General features: G+C 44.3%; 1 protein-coding gene across 2 annotated transcripts; it reads left to right on the top strand.

Moving 5' to 3' along the window:
- The first annotated feature begins 1,006 nt into the window (after nt 1-1,006).
- On the top strand, nt 1,007-9,799 carry LOC106604927 (T-cell immunoglobulin and mucin domain-containing protein 4). 2 transcript variants are annotated; one of them, XM_014200067.2, is made up of 14 exons: nt 1,007-1,230; nt 1,334-1,672; nt 2,888-2,950; nt 7,371-7,409; nt 7,557-7,685; nt 7,809-7,976; nt 8,141-8,211; nt 8,316-8,550; nt 8,679-8,729; nt 8,855-8,932; nt 9,084-9,157; nt 9,256-9,355; nt 9,444-9,474; nt 9,587-9,799. In XM_014200067.2, the coding sequence occupies exons 1-14, from the start codon at nt 1,182-1,184 to the stop codon at nt 9,639-9,641; spliced, it is 1,482 nt and encodes a 493-aa protein (XP_014055542.1). In that variant the 5' UTR covers nt 1,007-1,181; the 3' UTR covers nt 9,642-9,799. The 2 variants fall into 2 exon arrangements, with proteins under 2 accessions (XP_014055542.1, XP_045574211.1); XM_045718255.1 differs by lacking the exon at nt 7,371-7,409.
- The last annotated feature ends 1,700 nt before the right edge of the window (nt 9,800-11,499 follow it).

Here is an 11,499-nt window from a genome sequence, read left to right as displayed (position 1 = left end):
TGATTGATTTCACATTGTGGTACGTGTATACACTGCGTGCACAATTATTAGGCAAATTGTATTCCTCGGGATAAATTTTATTGTTGAACAAACACAATGGTCTCAGTCAATCCAAAATGTTATTGAACCTCAAACCTGAATGTTTAACAAAGGAAAAGTGAGTTTTGTCTTTCTCAGGGAAATATATAAGTGTGCACAATTATTAGGCAACTATTAGTGTGCAGAACTATTAGGCAACTAAATTTCAAAAATAATTTCTCTCAACTCACTTGTTTATTCTCAATTTTTAGATTAAGTGTAACAGATAAGTAACACAAAATGACAATTATATAACATTTTTGGCCGTTTTGAGTTTTGTGTCTAGAGTTTTGAAAAAAGGTTCTGAAATTTGTGCAAAAGTGATTGTGAAAAACGGTATTTCTCCAAGGGCTTCAGTAGAATATAATAGAAAATACATATCCACTTGTAGCACATGGTTTGCTGCAGAGCAGGGCCCCTAAAGCGGGTTAGGGGCTAAGTGGCTTGCTCAAGCAGTGGGTAGCACCTTGGTACATTGAGTTGTCTGGATGGGGTGTCTTCTAGGCATCTAGGTTCCCCTTCAGATCTACACCTTCACTATACCCCAACCCTAACCCTACCCTAAACTTGCTTGCAAGCATGTCCTTGAGTAACATCCCTGCCAAATGTTGAAATGACATCTGTTGATGCAGCGTCTTTGCTCCTAAACATTGGAGTAAACAAGTTTGTGGTGTCAACCGTGTTTCACGAGGAACCAAAACCACTGAAAAGGAAACAGGCCCAGAACGCGACCCTGCTGCAACCAACACAACTGATGATGTGTGCAGATTAAGTACACTGTGTCACCTGATTTATGTGTGTGTGTGTGTGTGTGTGTGTGTGTGTGTGTGTGTGTGTGTGTGTGTGTGTGTGTGTGTGTGTGTGTGTGTGTGTGTGTGTGTGTGTGTGTGTGTGTGTGTGTGTGTGTGTGTGTGTGTGTGTTTGTTGTGTGGCGTGGTGTGCGTGGGTGTGCTGTGGTATGTGTGTGTCTGTATGGTGTGGTGTGTGTACGTGCGTGCGTGTGTGTGACAGTGCAATAGGGGTTTAATTGTGAGACAACAGTGCAGTCATGTGTTGTGTGTTTCAGTTGTTGACCAGAGCCTGTTGAAGGTACAGACACCCTCATGGACTCATACATCTCGTGTTGCTGGCTAGTGCTCTACCTTTTCTTTGGTGAGATCATCATCTTAGTAGTCTGATAAACAGTCAAATAAAAAAAAACAAAAAGCACGTTTTTGGTAAGACTCCTTTGATATCATCTCTTTCTCCATTGTAGGCGGTGGTTCTACAGTAACCATCCAAGGCTATGTCGGTGACGTTGTGACCCTAACATGTAAGTATGACGCCCGGCATTATGGTACGCTCTCTATCTGCTGGGGTCGTGGTCACATCCCCAACAGCGGCTGTGGCAATGAGGTCCTCAGGACGGAGGGAGTCAAAGTGACCCACAGGGCTTCGGTCCGGTACAATCTCCAGGGTGATCTGAGGTCAGGGGATGTCTCTCTGACCATCACCCAAGCACAGGTGAAGGATTCTGGGTTATACGGCTGTCGTGTGGATATACCTGGATGGTTCAATGACCAGAAACACCATCTGGCACTCGTCATCAAGCCCGGTGAGCGAACAATTGTGCATTTAAGCCATTTAGTCATTTAGACAGTCATTTCATTAGATCAAATTAAGATTAGTTAAAAAACTGAAACTTTCTGTAGAGCAGGGAAGGCTATCTTGACCATCATCTATACTTATCTATAGGGGAGAGTGGGGGATAAGCTGAGCTACCCTTGTTTCTGGGAAACCATACACAAAATGTATCATGTGACCAAATATTTAGACAGAGGTCATCATTTCATGGAGTATGTGATTGAAGAAACCACATGGAAAAAGATTAAAAAAAATATCCACAAAAACACATCTCCACCAAATTAATTTATTGTGTTAGAAGTTTCATGATATCTTTGTTAATTTTTTTACATATATATTCCCATTGACGGAGTGATGCTGAATGTAAAAAAATGATCAATGTTCTTCTTCCTCTACTTCTTCTCTACATCAAATTCAATCAGTCCATTTGAATCTATTTCAGCTCATGAAATAACCCCTGAACCGTGGATCCCTAGAGAGAGCACAACAGTTGGCTACCCGAAAGGCACTACGTTTACAATCGCTATTAGTTTGTGTTAATGCAGAGGTGGAAAAAGTATGAGGTTGTAAATAACAAGAACATTTCCCAGGACATAGACATATCTGATATTGGCAGAAAGCTTAAATTCTTGTTAATCTAACTGCACTGTCCAATTTACAGTAGCTATTACAGTGAAAGAATGCCATGCTATTGTTTGAGGAGAGTGGACAATTTGGGCAGTCTTGATACAACATTTTGAACAGAAATGCAATGGTTCATTAAATCAAATTAAGATTAGTTAAAAGGTTTACTGAAAACTTTCTGTAGAGCAGGGAAGGCTATCTATGCAATGTCAATAAGACTATCTTGACCATCATCTATACTTATCTATAGGGGAGAATGGGGGGTAAGCTGAGCTACCCTTGTTTCTTGGAAACCATACACAAAATGTATCATGTGACCAAATATTGAGGAAAAGGTCCTCATTTCATGTAGTATGTGATTGAAGAAACCACATGGAAAAAGATAGGTCCAAAAAACACATCTTCACCAAATTAATTTATTGTGTTAGAAGTTTCATGATATCTTTGTTAATTTTTGTATATATATTTCCCTTGGCGGAGTGATGCTGAATGTAAAGAAATGCTCAACGTACCCCACTCTTCTCTAAGTCAAATTCAATCAGTCCATTTGAATCTATTTCAGCTCATGAAACAACCCCTGAACCGTGGATCCCTAGAGAGAGCACAACAGTTGGCTACCCGAAAGGTACTACGTTTACAATCGCTATTAGTTTGTGTTGAATGCAGAGGTGGAAAAAGTACCCAATTTTCACACTTGAGTAAGAGTAAAGATACCTTAAAACCTCTTCAGGATTGGTGGGTCCCCTGCGGGATTGTTGAGCTAACGTAGGCTAATGCAATCAGTATGAGGTTGTAAATAACAAGAACATTTCCCAGGACATAGACATATCTCAAATCAAATCAAATCAAATTTTATTTGTCACATACACATGGTTAGCAGGTGTTAATGCAAGTGTAGCGAAATGCTTGTGCTTCTAGTTCTGACCTTGCAGTAATATCTAACAAGTAATCTACCAATTCCACAACAACTACCTTGTACACACAAGTGTAAAGGAATTCATACGAATATGTACATAAAAATATATAAATGAGTGATGGCCGAACGGCATAGGCAAGATGTATAGATGGTATGGAGTACAGTATATACATATGAGATGAGTATTGTAGGGTATGAAAACATATAATGCAGCGTTGTTTAAGGTGGCTAGTGATACATTACATCAGGATGGCAAGATGCAGTAGATGGTATAGAGTACAGTATATACATATGAGATGAGTAATGTAGGTTATGAAAACATTATAAAAAGTGGCATTGTTTAAAGTGGCTAGTGATACATCTAATTACATCAAGATGGCAAGATGCAGTAGATGGTATGGCGTACATTATATACATATGAGATGAATAATGTAGGTTATATAAACATTATCTAATATAAATAATATAAAGTGGCAAGTGATAAATTGATTACATCAATTTTCCCATTATTAAAGTGGCTTGAGTTGAGTCAGTATGTTGGCAGCAGCCACTCAATGTTAGTTATGGCTGTTTAACAGTCTGATGGCCTTGAGATCGAAGCTGTTTTTCAGTCTCTCGGTTCCAGCTTTGATGCACCTGTACTGACCTCGCCTTCTGGATGTTAGCGGGGTGAACAGGTAGTGGCTCGGGTGGTTGCTGTCCTTGATGATCTTTTTGGCCTTCCTGTGACATCGGGTGGTGTAGGTGTCCTGGAGGGCAGGTAGTTTGCACCCGGTGATGCGCTGTGCAGACCTCACTACCCTCTGGAGAGCCTTCCGGTTATGGGCGGAGCAGCTGCCGTACCAGGCGGTGATACAGCCCGACAGGATGCTCTCGATTGTGCATCTGTAAAAGTTTGTGAATGTTTTTGGTGACAAGCCGAATTTCTTCAGCCTCCTGAGGTTGAAGAGGCGCTGCTGCGCCTTCTTCACCACGCTGTCTGTGTGGGTGGACCATTTCAGTTTGTCCGTGATGTGTATGCCGAGGAACTTAAAACTCTCCACCCTCTCCACTACTATCCCGTCAATGTAGATAGGGGGCTGCTCCCTCTGCTGTTCCCTGAAGTCCACGATCATCTCTTTTGTTTTGTTGACATTAAGTGCGAGGTTATTTTCCTGACACCACACTCCGAGGGCCCTCACCTCCTCCCTGTAGGCCGTCTCGTCGTTGTTGGTAATCAAGCCTACCACTGTAGTGTCGTCTGCAAACTTGATGATTGAGTTGGATGCGTGCATGGCCACGCAGTCGTGGGTGAACAGGGAGTACAGGAGAGGGCTGAGAACGCACCCTTGTGGGGACCCAGTGTTGAGGATCAGCGGGGTGGAGATGTTGTTACCTACCCTCACCACCTGGGGACGACCCGTCAGGAAGTCCAGGACCCAGTTGCGCAGGGCGGGATCGAGACCCAGGGTCTCGAGCTTAATGACGAGTTTGGAGGGTACTATGGTGTTAAATGCTGAGCTGTAATCGATGAACAGCATTCTTACATAGGTATTCCTCTTGTCCAAATGGGTTAGGGCAGTGTGCAGTGTGATGGCGATTGCGTCGTCTGTGGACCTATTGGGTTGGTAAGCAAATTGGAGTGGGTCTAGGGTGTCAGGTAGGGTGGAGGTGATATTGGCAGAAAGCTTAAAATCTTGTTAATATAACTGCACTGCCCAATTCACAGTAGCTATTACAGTGAAAGAATGCCATGCTATTGTTTGAGGAGAGTGCACAATTTGGGCAGTCTTGATACAACAGTTTGCAGAAATGCAATGGTTCATAGGATCAGACTAAAACTTTGCGCATACACTGCTGCTGGTGGCCAATATCGAAATTGCACCTAGGCTGGAATAATACATTATTGCCTTTCTCTTGATGGTGCAAAAAAAATACCCCAAAAGTTTTTTTTTTGTATTATCTTTTACCAGATCTAATGTGTTATATTCTCCTACATTCCTTTCACATTTCCACAAACTTCAAAGTGTTTCTTTTCAAATGGTACCAAGAATATGCATATCCTCGCTTCAGGGCCTGAGCTACAGGCAGTTAGATTTGGGTATGTCATTTTAGGCGAAAATGGAAAAAAACATTGGTGGTGCATAGTTTTTTTTTTTATGGATAGCCAGCGGCATGCTCCAACACTCAGACTTAAGCAGTACTTTCAAGTATTTTTACTTAAGTACTTTACACCACTGGTTGATTGCAATGTTGATCTCTGTTAAAATCGTTATGCAAATATATACTGCTCAAAAAAATTAAGGGAACACTAAAATGACACATCCTAGATCTGAATGAATGAAATAATCTTATTAAATACTTTTTTCTTTACATAGTTGAATGTGCTGACAACAAAATCACACAGAAATAATCAATGGAAATCCAATTTATCAACCCATGGAGGTCTGGATTTGGAGTCACACTCAAAATGAAAGTGGAAAACCACACTACAGGCTGATCCAACTTTCATGCAATGTCCTTAAAACAAGTCAAAATGAGGCTCAGTAGTGTGTGTGGCCTCCACGTGCCTGTATGACCTCCCTACAACGCCTGGGCATGCTCCTGATGAGGTGGCGGATGGTCTCCTGAGGGATCTCCTCCCAGACCTAGACTAAAGCATCCGCCAACTCCTGGACAGTCTGTGGTGCAACGTGGCGTTGGTGGATGGAGCGAGACATGATGTCCCAGATGTGCTCAATTGGATTCAGGTCTGGGGAACGGGCGGGCAGGTCCATAGCACCAATGCCTTCCTCTTGCAGGAACTGCTGACACACTCCAGCCACATGAGCTCTAGCATTGTCTTGTATTAGGAGGAACCCAGGGCCAACCGCACCAGCATATGGTCTCACAAGGGGTCTGAGGATCTCATCTCGGTACCTAATGGCAGTCAGGCTACCTCTGGCGAGCACATGGAGGGCTGTGCTGACCCACCGCCAAACCGGTCATGCTGGAGGATGTTGCAGGCAGCAGAACGTTCTCCACGGCGTCTCCAGACTCTGTCACATCTGTCACATGTGCTCAGTGTGAACCTGCTTCATCTGTGAAGAGCACAGGGCGCCAGTGGCGAATTTGCCAATCTTGGTGTTCTCTGGCAAATGCCAAACATCCTGCACGGTGTTGGGCTGTAAGCACAACCCCCACCTGTGGATGTCGGGCCCTCATACCACCCTCATGGAGTCTGTTTCTGACCGTTTGAGCAGACACATGCACATTTGTGGCCTGCTGGAGGTCATTTTGCAGGGCTATGGCAGTGCTCCTCCTGCTCCTCCTTGCACAAAGGCGGAGGTAGCGGTTGTTGCCCTCCTACGGCCTCCTCCACGTCTCCTGATGTACTGGCCTGTCTCCTGGTAGCGCCTCCATGCTCTGGACACTACGCTGACAGACACAGCAAACCTTCTTGACAGAGATCGCATTGATGTGCCATCCTGGATGAGCTGCACTAGCTGAGCCACTTGTGTGGGTTGTAGACTCCGTCTCATGCTACCACTAGAGTGAAAGCACCGCCAGCATTCAAAAGTGACCAAAACATCAGCCAGGAAGCATAAGAACTGAGAAGTGGTCTGTGGTCACCACCTGCCGAACCACTCCTTTATTGGGGGTGTCTTGCTAATTGCCTATAATTTCCACCTGTTGTCTATTCCATTTGCACAACAGCATGTGAAATTTATTGTCAATCAGTGTTGCTTCCTAAGTGGACAGTTTGATTTCACAGAAGTGTGATTGACTTGGAGTTACATTGTGTTGTTTAAGTGTTCCCTTTATTTTTTTGAGCAGTGTATATATATTTTTTACATTGAACCTTTATTTAACTAGGCAAGTCAGTTAAGAACAAATTCTTATTTACAATGACGGCCTACACCGGCCAAACCCGGACAACGCTAGGCCAATTGTGTGCCGCCCTATGGGACTCCCAATCAAGGCCGGTTTTGACACAGCCTGGATACCATGTTGATGCCATGTTGATGCAAATGGATTATGTTGATACATTACCGTAAGTAGAAGTAACTAGGAAACAATGTCCAATGCCCAACCAGTTTATGTGTGGCGGGATTATTTAACGACTGTATCAGGAACACTTCCAATAACTGCTGTCTCATCTACTTGTCAGCGCAAACCACAACAATGCAGACAACGATGGGTTCATCAGGTAAAATCAAATCGTTATATTATATTACATCCTGTATCACTTTACAAGGTACCATCTAGAAAGATCTAATAAAAGGAAATAAATCCTGTTTAATGGCCCTTTTTTTAAAGATCTCTCTAATAACTCGGATAACTGTGTTGTCTCCAGTACCTCCGGACCCTCCCACAGTGGCAATCCGAGAAATATCAGCCAGGTCCATCTCTGTATGGTGGAGCGCTGGCTTTGATGGAAACACCCCCATCACAGGTTTCCACCTGGAATGCAAGAGCCAATCGGGTAAAATAACAGAAATAGCAAGACTTGCACTTCCTAATGGCTTGAATGAATGGGTGCTACCGATAGTACAATTTCAATGTTTACTCACTCTGTATTATTTCTTCGTAATTTTTGCTGTAACAGACTCCTGGGTAGATGGAGTACGAGGCAGCAATATTCTGCCTTGGGAGAGAGAGACCGCTATCAATGACCTGCGACCCTTTTACACCTACAACATCCGCATGTTCACCAAGAACGACATGGGCTTGAGTAAACCCAGCAATGAGCTCACCATCACCACTAAGGAAGCAGGTATATCCCCTGATCAAACATCCTCAGGCTAAATCTCAAATGAGATTGGCCGACAGTAATTATATCAATAAGCCTCTGTCACTATCTCTGTCATCTCTCTGTCACTTCGAGCTAAGTAAATGTCATCATTTGTAAAGTATCTGAAAAATATGTCCTCCCTCTAGCCCCTGATGGTCCCCCACAGGATGTGAAGCTTGAAGCCCTTTCTTCCCACAGCATCAGAGTCACATGGAGGGTACCTTGCTCTTTTTTACCTATTTTTTTCCAGCCCAACATTTACATGCCACAATTTATTGGGATTTTTTGGGATTCAATTGTCTTGTCTTCTTCCCCGTGCAGGCCCCTGAGTTGTCCTTCCAGAACGGGCTGATCCGGGGCTACCAGCTCCGCTACAGTGAGTACAGTCCCCAGGAACGGCTTCCTGTCAGGGTGGTGCATCTGATGGACGGATCAGAGCGCTTCACCATGAACAACCTGCAGGAGGCGACAAAGTACAGTGTGACGCTGCACACCATCAACAGTGCAGGGCTGGGGCCGTCTTCACAGGAGCTCGTCTGCTCCACTCTGACTAATGGTGAGGAGAGGTTTTCAATGGTTAGCTTTTGTGAAGTGAAGTGGATAGTTATTAGAGTAAGGAAAACGCACACATGAATTGGTTATGTGCATGTACTCAATTACCAATATACTTATCTTCTTTGTCAGATGATCAGCAGCATATGACAACAACTCAAGCAACAACAGAACTTCAGACAGGTAATAACCTGACTCCAACAATATATTGGGAGAGATTTTAACTATGAGAAAATGAAACTGCAGTTGAATATAGGCTACTTGCCACTAGGTGCTATTGATCATGTTTACCTGTAATGTCTTTCAAGAACATTCAACCTCAACCATTGCGACAACAACATCTTCAACTGAGACATGGCTGCTTGTCACTGACAGTCCCACTCAAGGTAGGCTATTGTGTTACTTTTCACGGTGCATAATTATACAACCCAAAGCACAACTCTTCAATTCCTCAAAATAGTAAAGCACATATCCACTTCCCCTAACAACAGACTGACCAGCTTCTCATCTCTTTGTCCTGTTTCCTGTACCGTATAGGTCAGAGGGTAGACGACTTCTCAACTACTAGTCCACTAAGTAACTCTACTACTAACCCAGCATTGAGTAAAAAAGTGTGTTCACATTTCTGTATTCTGTATTTGGATACTTAAAATGTGCATTGTTGACAATATTATTAGTACCAAACTAATAACTTGTGCTTTTATTACAGCTGGGTACTGAGGAACAGAGCGGTCATCTTGTTGCCATCCTAGTGCCAGTGCTGGTGCTGGGGTTGCTTGTTGTCATGGCGATCATATGGCAATTTAGGCGTGAGTAAGCCTACAGAATTATAGATTATCACACGGATCCCTTTTCAGACATTTTTGATTCTCTCCTAATCTATCCCCCTCTCTTTAGGTACCACGTTGAAAAAAGGCAACTGGAAAATGTAAGTGGTACCTAAAGTAATAAATATCAATATCCCACGTTGTCATTTGATCTACATGCAGTTCTACACGTCCCTCTCCGGTACTACATTTTCTCATCTCTCCCTCATTCAGATTATGGAAGAACAACGGCTTTATGTCCTTCGGGGACTCTGAGCCAGCACAGTAGAGACCTCTGGGATGTTAGAATTCCAATCAAGATGATGCTGTAGTCACCGTGGGGTTAGCATAAAGAGTAAGAAGAGAGAGTCCTATCTTACAATGAGATCAACTGCAATGTACACGATGTGACGTTTGTGCGCCCATGTTAATAAATGCTTGCTCATAGCTCGCCCCGACTCTTTTTTTATGGTCTCACGCACGGATGCAGTCGCTATAAACAATTTCATGGGTCCACTCGCTGTCAACAATTTCATGGGTCCAGTCGCTATCAACAATTTCATGGGTCTAGTTGCTGCCGACAATTTCATGGGTCCAGTCGCTATCAACGATTTCATGGGTCCAGTCGCTATCAACAGTTTCATGGGTCTAGTTGCTATAAACAATTTCATGGGTCCAGTTGCTATCAAAAATGTCATGGTTCCAGTCGCTATCAACAATTTCGGAAACACTACAGCACATTTACAGCAATACTTCAATACAACATCCAGCCTGTACTAACTATAGCCACCAGGGGGAGCAGAGACACACGGTTGCATAAGAGGGGACTTCGGTTACATTCCAGTGCTCACTCAGCCCTCTATCTCTCAGAGCCTGCATGCATTTCTCTAGAGGCCGGTTCTGAGGCTCTCTGAGGCTCTCCGAGGCGCTGTAGCCCGCTGGATTTCCACCCATCTGTCCTATAAATCTCGCAATTGGTCTAATTAATGTGCTGAATGTGGAGATGTGTTACCTCTGTGGAGCCAGGCCCAGGCAGCAGCTGTTACTGAGGGAGTTCCCCACAAACGGGGGAGCGGAGGGGGGATACCCACCCAGGCCTCTCCCCACTCCCTTAGCCCCCCCCCCCCCCCATGCAGGGCCCACACAGTGGAGTTAGGATGAGGGATGGATGGAAAGATGAACTGATGGATGGACGGATGAATGTCCTCAGTGACAGATAATCAGCTAAAGCTTCTCAAGCGTCATCCAAATACTTTCTTTACTCAAGCCCTCCTTGTAGATCAGTTTCTGAATATGAAAATAATCAACAAGTCATAAAAGCTGCTGGACCATGCCACTCCAGACCATGGGGGAAAATCCCTGTCTTCAAAATTCTTCACCTCTTCCTACCCCTGTATTCCAGCTAGAGCATGAACCATGGCATTCAAAGAAGCACATGTTGTACGACTGGTGCCAGGAGTTTGTTTGTTACCCATAGCAGTATGATAATACCCCTCCACTCTCCATGCCACGCTGTGACTATGGCCTAAACACACTGGTGCCACATCCCTCCTCTCTGCCTGAGGACTTCCTTCTATCTCTGCCTCGGTCTGTCTCTCTGTAGTGTTCTCTCTCTTTCTTTTTCTCTCATTCTCTGTCCTGTCCTATAAAAACATACAACATTGATCCCTCTGTCCCGGGGCCATACTTCCTTCCTTTCCATCCCTCCATCCCAACCCCACTGATTACTCAGATGAAGGGTAGATAAACAAACAGAGGGATGGGGTGGAAGACGGGTCGAGGAATGGAGGGAAGGAGGAGTGGCGGGGTGTCTTTGATGCAGTTGAACGCACATTCGGATTGATTAGAGAGAGCTTTGATCGGTCATGGAGCCACCAGCTGATGGAGTCTTGGCCCCACTTATCCTTGCCTGGCCCCCATGGCCCTCCTAGGCCACTGCCTGGCACCCAACCAAACTTGAGATGAGGAAACAGAAGGATGAGATAAATACAAACACCCTTTATTTCAACAACAATTCAAGCATGAGCTACTCTTTCTCCATCAGCAACACTGTCTCACACCCCATCCAACCCCCTTCAACCTCCCTCCCCTACCTAATAGAATCCAGTGGCAGTTGGCGGTTCAAGGCCTCAGCTTTTGCATGCAGG

This window comes from Salmo salar, chromosome 05, assembly GCF_965601325.2.
Source record: "Salmo salar chromosome 05, fSalSal1, whole genome shotgun sequence".
Lineage (NCBI taxonomy): Eukaryota > Metazoa > Chordata > Actinopteri > Salmoniformes > Salmonidae > Salmo > Salmo salar.
This window is presented reverse-complemented; position numbering and strand designations above follow the sequence as displayed.

What these genes read in the sequence shown, in the direction of transcription:
- LOC106604927 (XM_014200067.2), top strand. Translation starts at nt 1,182, where the DNA reads ATGGACTCATACATCTCGTGTTGCTGGCTAGTGCTCTACCTTTTCTTT. An exon ending in GCATCAGAGTCACATGGAGG is followed by an intron (nt 8,212 to 8,315) that starts GTACCTTGCTCT and finishes TTCCCCGTGCAG; the next exon opens with GCCCCTGAGTTGTCCTTCCA. An exon ending in AAAAAAGGCAACTGGAAAAT is followed by an intron (nt 9,475 to 9,586) that starts GTAAGTGGTACC and finishes TCCCTCATTCAG; the next exon opens with ATTATGGAAGAACAACGGCT.